This window comes from Rosa rugosa, chromosome 4, assembly GCF_958449725.1.
Source record: "Rosa rugosa chromosome 4, drRosRugo1.1, whole genome shotgun sequence".
In the NCBI taxonomy this organism is placed as follows: Eukaryota; Viridiplantae; Streptophyta; class Magnoliopsida; order Rosales; family Rosaceae; genus Rosa; species Rosa rugosa.
The window spans coordinates 3,295,046-3,310,272 of record NC_084823.1 but is presented as its reverse complement, the minus strand read 5'-3'; the positions used below and the strand labels follow the sequence as shown (position 1 = coordinate 3,310,272).

At 40.0% G+C, this 15,227-nt stretch overlaps 2 protein-coding genes across 3 annotated transcripts; one reads left to right on the top strand and one right to left on the bottom strand.

The window, feature by feature from the left end:
- Window positions 1–318: 318 nt before the first annotated feature.
- LOC133706881 (uncharacterized) lies at window positions 319–3,619 on the bottom strand. Its single transcript, XM_062132431.1, has 4 exons — window positions 3,338–3,619; window positions 2,694–3,241; window positions 2,412–2,498; window positions 319–682 (listed from the first exon to the last, which is right to left on the bottom strand). Exons 1-4 carry the CDS (start codon window positions 3,572–3,574, stop codon window positions 400–402), a joined length of 1,155 nt encoding a protein of 384 aa, XP_061988415.1. The 5' UTR covers window positions 3,575–3,619; the 3' UTR covers window positions 319–399.
- Window positions 3,620–7,485: 3,866 nt separating this feature from the next.
- Window positions 7,486–14,764, top strand: LOC133745717 (uncharacterized ATP-dependent helicase C29A10.10c-like). Of its 2 annotated transcripts, XM_062173837.1 has the most exons (10): window positions 7,486–7,675; window positions 8,336–8,556; window positions 8,656–9,714; window positions 10,583–10,771; window positions 10,883–10,981; window positions 11,084–11,243; window positions 11,356–11,488; window positions 11,577–13,337; window positions 13,433–14,198; window positions 14,331–14,764. In XM_062173837.1, the coding sequence occupies exons 2-9, from the start codon at window positions 8,409–8,411 to the stop codon at window positions 13,853–13,855; spliced, it is 3,972 nt and encodes a 1,323-aa protein (XP_062029821.1). In that variant the 5' UTR covers window positions 7,486–7,675; window positions 8,336–8,408; the 3' UTR covers window positions 13,856–14,198; window positions 14,331–14,764. The 2 variants fall into 2 exon arrangements, with proteins under 2 accessions (XP_062029821.1, XP_062029820.1); XM_062173836.1 differs by having other exon boundaries at window positions 8,336–9,714.
- Window positions 14,765–15,227: the final 463 nt, after the last annotated feature.

The following is a 15,227-nucleotide window of genomic DNA, read 5'->3' as shown; positions in this document are numbered from 1 at the left end:
CTATTCAATAAAACTATTCAATCATTTTCATATTAAGCTCAACTGGCAGCCCATTTTTATTGCTTCAAATCAAAGCTCTAGTTCAGATTCAAAAGCAACAAATTAGTCAAGAGCCAACCCTACAGCTGCAGCTTCTAAAACGCTTCCATCCCCACCATCAACAAAATGAATATCAAAACAACCAAATGGAGCTGCAATAGGTGACTTCCATTCCTTTTTTTTTTTTTTTTTTCTCATCTTAGTAGCACTATGTACCTCCACCTCTTCAAATATGATAGATGACTTTCCTTAATAACACAGAGCTTTATCCACATGGGATTTTTGCTCACCCAAATACTATAGTAATGTATATACAAAATTTTACGGACAGTAATGCACAACACAATCGTAACACACATATCAGGTTATCATTGTCTTGAAAGATCTTAAACTAGGTGTGCTTGAGAAAGCCAGCATTGATACCGAAAGAATCAGAAGAGATGCATAGGCTACAAGTATGTGAGATTCCCTAGCAAGAGAGCAATGGCTGATGCTTACTGCTCCTTCATTCCTTCGGAAAGTGGCAATAACAAATCCAGGATCATCCCTCGCATTCCATGTCATGGCCGGAACAGTAACCTCACGGGTTCCATCTGGATGGAAATGATCATAGAATTCCTGAGTGTGGGCACTGAAAACAATCCTGAAAACAAGGAAGAAACATAACACGATTAGCTTACAGGTAAATTGAGTTACAATTTGAGTTGTAAATTGGAGAACATAGACTGACAGGTGAAGTGTCTAGAAATTGACAGTATAATGAACTTCAGCAAACCCATAAGTTCAAGTCTTTCAGTTAGGCATACAAATCAACAATAGGATCAATGAATACTATAGCATCAAACTTGCATGAACCACCAGTCTGACTTAAGAAAGGGATAAGTATAGAACTGAGGAACATTAGGTGATCATTCTATCAGTGGGGTAGGGGTTGTTCCCCTGAACTATCAATTCATCTTTGGTCCTCCAAGTATTTCTCAAGCATTACGACATTAACAAGCAATACTCCTGATATTTGGAATTTATCACCTCAACTTCTGCGCATTTTAGTTTGCCAACCCTCAGCAATATAGAAATGGAAAGTAACAGAAGGTTCCAAAACAACCTCTGCGCATGTTTTGTGTAAAATAAATTTGTTTTCCAATGTTTGTATGCAAACTGGACCCGTAGTCACTGAGGGGAAAGGGCAGAGTAGACAACTTAACAGAGATCCTTAAAATACAACTGTTCTTTACTTCTTTTGTTATTGTGAAGAAAGAAAAAAATATTTAAAATGCAGAATCAACTAAGCATTTAGCAACTAGTGAATAAGCAATCACTACATAGGAAGCCACCTTCCCCACAGTGTACTATTAATAATATTTCTTTCATTTTAAATGCAGAAAACAAATACATTTAGCAATTAGCAAATACCATCGCCACCAAGTAAGCCATTTTCCCCAAAGCCACAACAAGATTTGTTCACTAGCTAGAAAGAAGTGGGTCTTGCAATGGTAGCAACACATCAGGTGGTACTCATACTTGCAGCCAGTCACCTGATAGAACTAAGTAGTAATAATAGTTGCTTGGACATCTTGTATCTTATGGATAAACTAAGTGGTTTGGTTCTCCATATACAAAAGTATATTGAACTCTAGATATATTCATAAATCAAGTTAGATTCATCATTCATCCACTTTTTCTTTATATGAGAGGGAAAGAATTGTCATACCAGACCCTAGAATATGATAGATCAGAAGACTCTTGAATGTGGTTACAAAATTAAGACCATTGCACACATACACAAACAGCTTACGACCATGGGGAAATCATCTCCTTGATTGCTAAATCAGGTCTCAATTACATGCTTCACTTAAAAACACACATAATCCAGCATTAGGATTTTAGAAAATAGAAACCAGTTCTAATAATCAAGAATTACATATTATGTCAGTATACTTTTTTGCACTTTCCATCCTATATATGTGGATAGACGAGATACTTCTCTAATAAGGAGTTCTTTCTCAATTGTGATATAAAATATGAATAACCAATGATCTCACTGAGTGTGGATCTCAGGCAACCGAGTACGATATAATGGTTGAAAACAAGTCTATGCAATGCCTTTTGAGTTAATACCTCATATTTGTATATACAGAGCAATGCCAATCACATAACACTGAGTATTCTAATAAAGACGCATACAAGTCTCAAGTCATCGGAGGACAATTCAGTGGTTGAAATGACATAAAATGACCTTACTGTGTGTACAGAACAATATCAAGAGTCAAAAAACAACATATTGGTAATATCTACATATGAACACACATTTATACAAATAATGTGCAGGGGAACGTGAGGCAGTGTCATAAAAACGTAAAGCGTGAACTCACCTTGGCTTGAGAGCTTGAAATATATATTCAGTAGCATTTGGCGGTAGCTTCTGTAACAAATCGTACGGCCCTCTACCAACATCCTCCCTGTCGAAATAATTTAAACAAAACACATTTAGTACTTCTTTTAGCAGAAAACAAGATGCATTGCTTGAAATAATCATCGCTTTCGCATATCAAATCATCAAAATCACTCCACGCATGTCTAGTTCTACACTCCATTTCTACTAAAACATCATTACTTATCCGAAATAACAAGAACATGAAGAAATCTACACACACCTGCCGTCGAAAACATTAGGACTCCCATCGAAATCAGTAGTACTCACATTTCGGCTCAACGGAAAGTGAAGCAAAACCACAGGTCCAGACCCGGAGGACATTGCATTCTCTCTCCACCCAAACTCATAAACCCTCTCCTTCCTCTCTCTATCTCCACTTCCCCCCTCATTTTCGACTCGAAAATCCACGCTCTCTCTCTCCACCGCCTTCTCCACGCTGAACCTCACCTCACTATTCCCGCACAGCAAAGCGACGGCGTTTAGCGACACGAAGCTGACGTTCCCGATCTCAAAGGCTCCGCACCCGGCCGGGTCCAGGCCCGGCAACCTCCTCGCGATCCAGCCCACCGAGTCCTCACTCAGCCCGTCGCAGACTCCGACGTCCCGGTCGCCGAGAACCACGTGGAGCGGGAGGTCCAGAAACGGGCCCAGGACCCGGTGAAACTGACGGATCACCGAGACATACTCGCTCCTCCGCAAGTGGTGGCCACGCGCCGAGATGTCGCCGAGGACGAGGAGCATATCGGGCCGTAGAGTCCGGAACGATTTCTGCGCTTTTCAGTTAGGATTTCGAATTTTTCAGGTTAAAAGGCGGTTGGTTTTGGTAAAATCGGGAGATGAGGGAGGGTAGAATGGGGAATTTACCGTGAAGAATTTGGAGGTGTAGTAGTCGCGGAAGAGGAGGTCGAAGTAGCCGGATTCGGAGCCGAGGAGGAGGAGGTTGGCGACCATCATGACCTTGAGGTCGTCCGGGTGGTGGGCCGGGTCGGGTTCGGGTCCGGGTGGTTCGGGTTTGCATGAGGGAGTTGAGACCCACTCTTCGTAGAGGAGCAGAGAGGAGAGTATGATGATGGGCAACAATGGCTTCAAGGCAACCGCCATTGCTGCAGAATTAGATGGAAAACGAAAATGACTCGCCCAGTGAAGTAGTAGCTTCGGATTTTGCCACGTCAGAACTTGTACTTCGTGGTCTGGGCCAGGTTATATCTAGGCAGGCCCGGCTCATTAGCAAAGTCGCACCCATTTTGACTTTGGTTCGGTTCGGCTCGGTTAGTAGTTTTGATTTTGATATAAAATAAAAGAAATTTTTGAAAGGGAGAATATTATTCTCCGTAAGTGATGAGATTAACTTTGAAAATAAGGCATGTGATCAAATAGTGTGACGATTTTGAGCCGACAAATATATGTAAGATGGTGTTTAAATTGAGGGAGTTAAGTGTTGAATAGGTTCTATTTCAATGTCAACAATAAAATGGATACCACCTAAAAGCCATGTTACTAGATATTTGCACCATTTTTAGTCCTATTGGATTGATACGGGATAGCACGTACGTGCTCTATTACTAGTTCTATGTGGCAATTCTTCATTCAATTCAATCACAAATCATAATTTAAAAAGTTGTGATAGGGGTTGATACTAAATCACGATTATCTAAGAGTAAATCAACATGGAACGATCTTCACCCATTTGATGATCAAATTATTTCCATAACCATTGAGTGAGTGAGTTCCAAATTCCAAGGCATCACATATTGTTAATGTCTAAGATTTGGGCGGTAGCATAATCTTGGTTAACGCGGGTCCGGTGGGCGGACCGCTACTTGTGATATTCTCGGAGCTTCCGTTATCTGCCAAGTAAAATACAAAGTGGCGTCAGAGGGAGACCGCGCTGGGCGGTCTTCTCTTTCTCCGATGCCTAAGTTAGTCAATGTATTCATGTTGACAGAATAACAGTAGGTAAGTAGTAAATGCTTAATTAATGAGGAGAAATGAGTGAACCTTTTATAGGTGGGGAAGATGTTGACCTCTTCCTTGTTTTCGATGTGGGACTGATATGCTTCAATTCCCATATCGTGGAGCTTCTGATGCTGTTTTGGCGGGGCGTGGCGGCGCGTCAGCGGTGATTTGGGGGTGAGCCGGGGCTCAGGCGGTAGCCTGCTTGGGTGTGTTTCCGTAGGTCACACAGTTGATGGTAGTTGGTACCACTGGCGGTAGCATGAGCGCGGCTCATTATAGCTAATTATGCTTGGCAAATGCTCATGTAAGTACACAGATGAAATTTCGTAGGTTTTATCTTAAAATGAATATCAAACTACCAATCCAATATCAACAATAATGCACTTGGCTGCAACTTCTAGATGCTAAAGCGCACGTACACTTCCTAATAATATGGTTTACACAAGATTTGTCACCATTTTTTCTAAGTAGGAATTCTCCAATAAAATAGATTTGTCCATTGCACATTATAGAACTTGAAAGTTTTTGGTGTGTAAATTGAAATCTTATACCTTATAAGGGTCAAAACCCAGCCACCCAATTCCCCAATTTAATTGTAATGTTTGACTAAATTGGTGATACTTTCCTCCTGTGATATTGTAATGTTAAATAGGAGTCCAACAACCTGCAGAGTGAGGCACCAAGAAACTATATGGTTTTTAAGTCATGCTACAGTATCCCTCTCTTAAATTGGCAATTACCGTATACCACCCACCAAACAATTACAAAAACGTTTAAATCAAAAGTTTACAACCAACATAATGGTAGTTTGGTCATGCTTGTCCAGGCTATCTTAATTAATCTATCTAATCGTACATAAAAATTATTGTCCCATGCAAAAGATAAACTATATACTATAAGATAGCAAAGTGTGTGTTTGACAGGAGAAGAAAAGAAGTGTAATCAGTTATGGAATAAAACTACGCATATATGAATATGCCACACATGCAACTGACTAAATATCATAGATAGAACAGTAAATTTAAGATTACATCTTAAGATCTCAATTTGTTACAAATAGAAATGATTCAATTTAGTACATATATAATTTCCTTCCATTTGTGATATATTTTTCTCATAAAGCAAGTTTCCTTATATTACAATTTGCATTTACAGAACATGCGAAGCGAATTCATTTTCTTCTTTTCTAACCTCTAACATTTAAGTAAAGTCTAACTCATAATTGAATTCGTTATTACTTATTAGATTGATACTTAAAATAGCGTATATAGTGCATATAGATTTATACATAGACAGACATTTCGGACACAAGAGAAACGATTTTAATACATGGCTTCTTTTGTGTTTACTAAGACAACTAAATCGTATGCTCGAGTGAGTTCTCTCATATCTCTTCCTAAATTAGATTACATGTTGGAGGGTAGTGTATTGAATAATCTTATTCAATTTATCTATTTTTCATTACAAGTAAATGTATCATTATATACTATAAATGGAATCATAATTATATGTTAAGATCCCATTTGGTTTATAAAATGGAAATGACTTTATTCGTTACAATATAATTTCCTTTCATTTATACATTTTGTATCTATAGAAAATGCGATGCAAATTTATTTTCTTTTCTTTCTAGCCTCTAACATTTGAATTGAACACAGCCTAACTCATAATTGAACTCGTTAATTATTCGACCGATACTTAAAAGACATATAGTTTAACAATTATGCATAGATAAACATTTTGGACACTAAGAGAAACGATTTCAATACATGACCTCTTTTGTGATTACTAAGACGAGTAAATCATAATTCTCAAGCGAGTTCCCTCATTTTTTCTTGAATTAGGTTACGTATTGGAGCGTAGCTAATCAAATATACGTTCATTCATAATATTTCTATTTATTTATTTTTCATTAGAAGTAAGTAAACGTATCATTAAAATTCTAAACACAAGATTTTTAGATTTGATTTTAGAGAATACCAAACAACCTAATTGAATGCAAAATAACATAAATTTTAGGTCGATCAAATCACATGAAATTTAGCATCTTGATACAACCTTTTTAAGAGTTTGGTCACACTCCTAAATAGGTGCTCTAAATGGCTAAAACAATGAATATCTAACCGCCCCCAATCCCCCAACAAGCTCTATCAAATCATTCAGGGCAGGTCATAATAGTCTTCCTAATATTTATTTCCTATTTATTATACACCAAATTGATCCTAATTTTTAATTTTTTTCCATAATCTCTAAATTTTCATGATAAAAATAAAAGAAAATTTCTGGTCTAGATTCTTAGGGTGTTGGTCATGATTCACTCCTAAATGGACTAAAACGTAATTACGAACCAAACGAGGAATAGAGAGATCTACTCTCTTTTTACTGATTCTAACAAAAGGACACGGCATACTCTGCTCTGCACTCCCACGCGCCTTTCTCATGCGTGTCGTTCACCCCAAGGACATCTGTATCCCCTAGTCCCGTACACAGTACTGTGCTCCTCCTCCGCTTTAAATGCACGTGGGCTCGTTCTCGCCTGTCTCTTGAAAAGACCTTTCTGCCCTCTGATGTCACGGAAATTGTACCGTTTAAGGTAAAAAAAAAAAAAAAATTTCAAAAAACCGCACACATACCCGATCGAGGAATCAGGCAACGGTAAGCAAATCAACCACGTCCACGTGTGCATCCCTCGGGGCCCCACCTCGAAATCGGCCTTGCAGCGTAAGATTCTTACGTGCGAGTGTCATACACGCCAGCATAAATTTTTTTTTTCAGCCCTAATCTGTAGCCTTAATGAAATCCCGAAACTGCCCCTCCGTCGCATCACTCCTCGTGGTCAAAATTCCAACCCGCAAAATCTGACTCGGTAATAACGAGGCTAAACCAGGGGTGGTAGTGGAAATTTGATTTCCTCGGAAGGATATAGTATTAAAAAAGGGGTGGATTAAAAAATAAAGCCGGAATTAAATAACGGTGACCGGAGAGAAAACCGGCCGGAGAAGTTAGTTTGATATTTCCTATATAAACCCGTCACCACCCCCTTGCTTTCTCTCATATTTAGCTTCGCTTTCTCTTCTCTCTCTCTCTCTCTCTCTCTCTCTCTCTGTAACGCTCAGAGACTCTCTCTCTCTCTCTCTCTCTCTCTATAACCCCTCACCTTAATACAGAGACTCTCTCTCGTATATTTTAGTGAAAATTATTATTTTCATCTTGTTAAATTTTACACAAGACGCTCGAAAATTCGAGGTAAAAGTTCTATCTGCTATAGATTATAGATTAAAATTCAGATTTTAGTTTTGTGATTTGTGGAGGAAGATGATGATGATGATGATGATGATGATGATGATGATTTAGAGGCGTGAATAATGGGGTTGGAGGAGGACTGAATCGTATGCCGTGACTTAAAATGCATTGAATGAAATTTTGGGGGTTCGATCTGTGTGGATTTGAAGTGATGAAACCCTAGAACGGAAGCTAGGTCTTGCAATTTGAAATTTTTTAATCTGAGTAAATTGGGAAATTGTGGGTTTTAATTGGATCAGGCACTGTGCTTCTGGATTTGGGATTAGGGTTTTCTCTGTGCAATTAGAAATTTCAATCTGAATAAATTTCAAAACTCTTAGTGTTGCCTTGTTCCTTGAAATGTTGATTTTTTGCATTTGAATCTAAGAGTTAGTTTGTTAGATTAACTTGATATTCGTTCTGCTTGATAACTGTTTTACTGTAGCTTGTTTTTTGTAATTGATTGTTTGATTATTTACTCTTTGATTGATGATAGACTGTAATGTAATTTTGGTGATAGAAGTCAGCTAGGTTTTCGTGAATGTTTGTGGTTGTTATTCGGTGATGCTTTCGTATTAGCTAACTGGTTGAATTTCATGTGCATGTGTTTTTTTTTTTTTATAGAAGGAAAGTTACGCAGAGTTCTAATTCAATCAGTTTGGGAATACGGTTTAGTTTGTATGTATTTACATATGAGATGGGTTCTCGAGGACGGCCATTATTTGATCTCAATGAACCCCCTGCCGAGGATAATGACGAGAGTGATAGCATTGTCTCATTGCCGCCTCAAAAGGCACTCCCTTCAACAAGCCCCCACACTTCTGAAATGCTTGGCGTAGCAGCTGGTACACAAGGAATTGTTAATAATCATGCTTTCTCACATGCATCATCTGTGTCTGGTTTTCAACCTTTTATTCGCCCTAAATATGCTCATGGCTCTGAAGGTAGCGCTGAGCAGAAGGAGGCAAGAGATAGGATTCCCAACAATGCCTCATTGTGCAGGTCAAGTAGTAACGAGGACATTAAAGCGGTGCCAGCTGTAGATGCCCCTGTTGTGGAAAGAGAAGAAGGAGAGTGGTCTGATGCCGATGGATCTGCTGATGCTCATGGAAGCGGCAGTTTGCGTGAACAGGGTAAAACTTCCCTAGAACAAGAAAGATCTGGTGCTGCTTCTGGTGTTGCTCCAGACGGTAGTCCTTGCAATATTAAAATATCAGAAAGTCTGAAGGATGAGAGCAGCAGTAGCCGCAATTCAGACAACAATGTCAAAGGTCATACATCCATGGACTGTCAGGAGGAACCTGGCTTGGTTCTGAAACAAGAGAAAGTTAAGGGCATTGAAGCGAGCCGTCCCCTCAAGGGTGCAAATAATCCAGTGAAGAGGAAGATGGATCAGCATAATGAAGCAAAGCTGGGAAAGAAACGTAGTAGACAGACAATGTTCCTTAATTTGGAAGATGTTAAGCAAGCTGGTCCTATCAAAAGTTCAACACCGAGAAGACAGTCCATCCCTGCAGCTGTTACAACTCGCACTATGAAGGAGGTTCGCACAATTTCTCCACCTTCAGTTCCTCCACCTACTGACCGCATAGGAGAAAAGCAGTCACAACCAATAATCAAGGACCAGAAACATCCTGATGTTCTATGCAGTGAAGGAGGACTTGCTGGGGATTCTAGTGAATCTAAAGCTGAATGTAATGGGGATGTTAATCATGCAGCAGCTAGGCTGAAAAGGCAAAATGGTGATACCGACTCATCTGCAGAGGTCTTACCACCTATTCCGAGACAGAGTTCATGGAAGCAGCCCACAGATATGAGGCTCCCAAAGAATTCACAGGTTGCTAATAGGAAGCCAGTCACTCAAAGCTCCATGGATTCCAAGTTGGGGAACAAAAAGCTTATTCCTGCCAAGAAGCAAATGACAGTCAGTAACATGTACCAAGACACATCAGTAGAGCGTCTTATACGGGAGGTTACCAATGAAAAGTTTTGGCATAATCCAGGTACAAAGTTATTTTTTGTTTTTTATTTATTATAGTTTTCGGTTACTGTAAAAGTGCATGTTCAATACCATTGACTAGTTTTTAGTGATTGGTTGGCCAATATTGTCACTCTTAGGAACTTTGGTCTATCTGTGTTGACAACTTTCCTGGTTTTTTTATGCCAGTGCTCCATGGCCCTCCAATTGTTACATTATGAGACATATAGCACACAAAAGACTTGGAAAGGTGATGACAATTATAGCGTGAAATCGAGATTCTGATTAACACATTTCATTGACTTTCTCAATTTCACTTTGTAATTCTTATCACCATCATATGCCATCTTGTGTGCAAATGTTCTCATAGTATAATCTGTTTTGGGGGCAATGGGAGAGGAGATAAACTTTCTACATTTCATCTCCTTTTGGTATAGTTTTGCACGCTTTGTTTGTTGAGTTTGTGTTCCTTATCAAAATGTGGAATTTTGGTAATTGTAATTTTCCTTATTAGCTTTAAAAGAAGTAAAAAGTTGATATTGTATTACTCAGGCCCACAAATTAGTGGAGGGGGATCTCTACAGCTTCATGTGGTGGGTGTTCAATCATCTGGAAAGCCTATTTGGAGAATATTGCTTTTGTACTGAATTATTGTTATTGAGCAAAGATACACTGATTTCTGAGCTAATAAGAGGGAAAATATCAAATTTAATCTTCAGTCAATTGTAATCTCTAAATTTGGCTCAGTAGCTTTTTAAAGGTCTGAGGAGCTTCTAGTTCATATGAATATTTAGGTTATGTCCTGGCGCATAGTTATTTGTCTGATTTTGACCCTCGTCATATTTTTTCTGTCAATATCCTTTCTTATTTTCCTTCGTTTCCTTGTGCAACAGGGGAGACTGATCTCCAATGCGTTCCTGATCGGTTTGAGTCTGTTGAGGATTATGTCAGAGTATTTGAACCCTTGCTATTTGAGGAATGCCGGGCACAGCTTTACAGTACGTGGGAGGAATTAACTGAAGGTGCTTCAATTAATGGTCATACAATGGTTCGTGTAAGGAGCATTGAAAGGAGAGAAAGAGGTACCAAGTCTAATCTTATGTTCCCTAGTTTACTTTAGCTGCAACACTAGTACCTGTGGTTTCTTATCCTTGTTCTGTGAACTGACTGAGGTGTAACTTTTGGTGGCTTAGGGTGGTATGATGTTGTAGTCCTTCCAGCAAATGAATCTAACAAGTGGACATTTAAGGAGGGTGATGTTGCAGTTCTTTCAACCCCCAGGCCTGGATTAGGTCTGATATGTGAATACAATCCATCATTTCATGTCAATTTATTATTTTATGGTTTTAGATGTTTTTGATGATGTTATTAACATAGTCTCATATGTCAAGCAGTCAGATCCAGAAGGAACAACTCCTCAACAGACGAGAATGAGGAGCCTGAAATCAGTGGACGTGTGGCTGGTACTGTCAGGCGACATATTCCTATCGATACACGTGATCCATCAGGAGCAATCCTTCATTTTTATGTTGGGGACACCTATGAATCCAATAGGTTGCTAAATAGTTCTCTATGTCTATTAAATTTGATTATTCTCTAATATTTTTTTTAGCAAAAGTATGCTGACATCTTCCCCCCCCCCCCCTTCTCTAATTCTATTGTACAGCTTGGTTGATGATGATCACATTCTGAGAAAGCTGCAGCCCAAAGGCACTTGGTTTTTGACGGTGCTTGGTTCTCTTGCAACCACCCAGAGGGAGTACGTTGCACTGCATGCATTTCGTCGTCTGAATGTGCAGGTGACATATTCTTGGAATTGTCAGTGGCTTTTAATATTCAGATCTATTTTGTTTGTGTGGATAATGATCTGACCGTTGATTTTCACAGATGCAAGCTGCGATTCTTCAGCCCAGTCCTGAACATTTCCCAAAATATGAGCAGCAGAGCCCTGCTATGCCCGAATGCTTCACACCGAATTTTGTTGATCATTTGCATAGGAGCTTCAATGGACCCCAGCTCTCAGCTATCCAATGGGCTGCAGTGCATACTGCATCTGGTACAAGTGGTGGAAAGAGGCAAGATCCTTGGCCTTTTACTCTTGTTCAAGGACCTCCAGGAACTGGTAAGACACACACTGTTTGGGGAATGCTAAACGTCATTCATCTGGTTCAGTATCAGCAGTATTATACTTCTTTGCTCAAAAAGTTAGCACCTGAAAGCTATAAGCAAAATACTGAGAGCAACTCTGATAATGTTGCTATGGGGTCAATTGATGAGGTTCTTCAGAGCATGGATCAGAATCTCTTTCGTACACTACCAAAGCTGTGCCCAAAACCTCGAATGTTGGTGTGCGCTCCTTCTAATGCTGCAACAGACGAGCTTCTTTCACGTGTTCTTGACCGTGGATTCATTGACGGTGAGATGAAAGTATATCGGCCTGATGTAGCCCGAGTAGGTGTCGATTCACAGACACGTGCTGCCCAGGCCGTCTCTGTTGAGCGGAGAACTGAACAGCTTTTGGTCAAGAATCGTGATGAAGTTTTTGGGTATATGCATCAGTTAAGAGGTCGTGAAGCTCAGTTGTCTATGCAGATTGCTGCTCTTCAAAGAGACCTTACTGTTGCAGCAGCTGCTGTTCGTTCCCAAGGATCTGTGGGTGTTGATCCGGATGTTCTGGTGGCTCGGGACCAGAATCGAGATGCATTGTTGCAGAGCCTTGCAGCGGCGGTTGAAAGCAGGGATAAGACTCTGGTTGAGCTGTCCCGCCTATTCATTTTAGAAGGAAAGTTTCGCGCTTCCAGCAATTTCAATTTGGAAGAAGCTCGTGCTAATCTTGAGGCAAGTTTTGCTAATGAGGCAGAAATTGTCTTCACTACTGTTTCAAGCAGTGGTCGCAAGTTGTTCTCTCGCCTTTCTCATGGTTTTGATATGGTTGTCATTGATGAGGCAGCCCAAGCCAGTGAAGTAGGAGTTCTTCCTCCCCTTGCTCTTGGTGCTGCACGATGTGTTCTTGTTGGTGATCCTCAGCAGCTTCCCGCAACAGTTATTAGCAAGGCCGCTGGAACTTTGTTATACAGTAGAAGTCTTTTTGAAAGATTCCAGCAAGCAAAATGTCCAACAATGTTGCTATCTGTGCAATATAGAATGCATCCTCAAATCCGAGATTTCCCCTCTAGGTACTTTTACCAAGGACGCCTCACTGACAGTGAGAGTGTTGCTAATTTACCTGATGAGATATACTACAAGGACCCTTTACTTAAACCTTACGTATTTTATGATATTACCCATGGGCGGGAGTCGCACAGAGGGGGATCGGTCTCTTATCAGAACATTCATGAGGCCCAGTTTTGTGTTCGTTTGTATGAGCATCTCCAGAAGACAGCGAAATCTTTGGGCATGGGGAAAATCTCTGTTGGCATAATCACCCCTTACAAACTGCAACTTAAATGTCTTCAGCGTGAGTTTGATGATGCTTTGAAGTCAGAAGAAGGGAAGGATCTGTATATTAACACGGTTGATGCTTTCCAAGGCCAAGAACGAGATGTGATTATCATGTCCTGTGTGCGCGCTTCTGGTCACGGGGTTGGTTTTGTTGCAGATATCCGCCGCATGAACGTAGCTCTTACTCGTGCAAGAAGGGCTCTTTGGGTATGCATTTCTTTCCATTGAGTCATATTTGCTCATTTAATGTGCTCACAGCATCTACCGTGTTGATTTTAATTTATTTTTATTTCTCTCAACAGGTCATGGGGAATGCTAATGCCTTAATGCAGTCTGATGACTGGGCTGCATTGATTACTGATGCCAAGGCCAGGAACTGTTATATGGACATGGAGACTCTTCCCAAAGAATTTCTGGGTCCAAAGGGACCCTCCTACAATCCATTACCAGGAAAGCTTTCATCTAATATGAGGGGGTTGAGATCTGCTGGACCAAGACATAGATCATTCGATATGCGCATGGAATCCAGGTCAGGAACACCTTCAGAAGATGATGAGAAATTCAGTGCACCAGTAATTTCTAGGAATGGTCATTACCGGCCTATGAAACCACAATTTGAGAATTCCTTGGACGACTTTGATCAGTCGGGTGATAAGTCTAGAGATGCTTGGCAATATGGTATACAAAAGAAGCCTGCTGGGGTTGTTGGAAAGAGAGAGATCTAACTATTGATGGGTGTTCTGAATCCTCTTTCTGCATCATGGGAGCTTCGTGGCATTCTTTGTTTTCCTACCGTGTGATATTCTGCCACAGTGCTGGTTTTCTGTGCTGATTACAGAAGCTGGACTCCTGAAGTTAGAAGAGCCGAACTTTGTGCTAGATGAGCTTTTGGTTAGTTGTGACGTTCGGCAATAAGGGGGAGGAGGATTGGCTGGCGCTTTCGGCTTGTGCAAGAAGACATTCATCTTGATTGATGTTGTTCCTTTGATTTCTTGCAAGCAGCTGGATGCTTTTGGGTAGATGGTGGAAAAATCATACCCTTAATCCACCAGCTTACAGTCATCAGAGGTAAAACTTCTCTTACAATAAATAAAAGACACTTCATATGCCAAAAGCATAAAACATTCATAACTAAGTGTGGTAGTTTTTTTCCCCGTCATTGTCATTTCTTCTCATGCATTGGGTACCGATGAAACTCAGGAATCCAAATGATGCTGTCGGCAAAGCTTCAAAGCATTGTATGCTAGAATATCTGAGCTTCAACCTGTGATGCAAATAACTGTCATGGCTCGATAGACCTCTTTTGACAAACACACTGCTGACTCGGTTCTTTTGTGCTATATGATAAAAGACTAGACTTGGTGCTTCAAATGCCGAAAGATCCCATTTGAATGATGCTCTGTACATTTTTTTGGAGACATGCAAATGCATGATGACTGGTACCACATACCACACGAAGGGGAATGTTAATGTTGTTTGAAATTTAAATTAGAAAGGCGGCATTACTAGTTTGCTACAATATTCTGTATAGAAATGGGGGTACAGAAATTGTAATAGGAGTAGTATATTTCTAGCAGCATTTGTAGTGTACATACATCTTTCAGTTCTGGAATCAATCACATCAAATTCTTTTCTATGCGTTTGTCTCTGTTTCCTTAGCATTTGTTGTGACCCAAGAACAGGAAATTTCTCAAAAGAAAAATGACTGATTGAAACGATAAGAATACATCACATGTGATCGCCTAGTTATTGTCGCTCTTGTGAGTCTTGTCCTACGATGGACCAAGCTGGCATAGGGTACAGTATAATGCACTTGCTTTGTTGCTGTAGTCCTTGTTTTAGTACACACCCCAAAGTTACTGTTAACAACATACATAAATGACTATCTATCTATGAGATTACGATGTAGACGGGGAATGAGAAAAAAGGAGTTGGTGGAATGTTAAGCATTCCCAACTTCTAAAGAAAATTTGAAAATACTGGTTCCCAAATATTGTGCGAAGTCCCAATATGTAATGAACACATCTTTTTAACAAAGATTCGCGAGGTTTGATGCTATTCCCTTTCATTTTGGGCCGTATAATTCTTTTCAGAGAA

Bases quoted from the DNA above. Each gene is read 5' to 3' on its own strand.
- LOC133706881 (XM_062132431.1), bottom strand. From the start codon at position 3,574: ATGGCGGTTGCCTTGAAGCCATTGTTGCCCATCATCATACTCTCCTCT. The intron at 3,242-3,337 runs GTAAATTCCCCA...TGAAAAGCGCAG, and splicing joins ACACCTCCAAATTCTTCACG to AAATCGTTCCGGACTCTACG. The intron at 683-2,411 runs GTGAGTTCACGC...CCTTGTTTTCAG, and splicing joins TTTCAAGCTCTCAAGCCAAG to GATTGTTTTCAGTGCCCACA.
- LOC133745717 (XM_062173836.1), top strand. From the start codon at position 8,409: ATGGGTTCTCGAGGACGGCCATTATTTGATCTCAATGAACCCCCTGCC. The intron at 11,244-11,355 runs GTTGCTAAATAG...TCTATTGTACAG, and splicing joins GACACCTATGAATCCAATAG to CTTGGTTGATGATGATCACA. The intron at 13,338-13,432 runs GTATGCATTTCT...TTCTCTCAACAG, and splicing joins GTGCAAGAAGGGCTCTTTGG to GTCATGGGGAATGCTAATGC.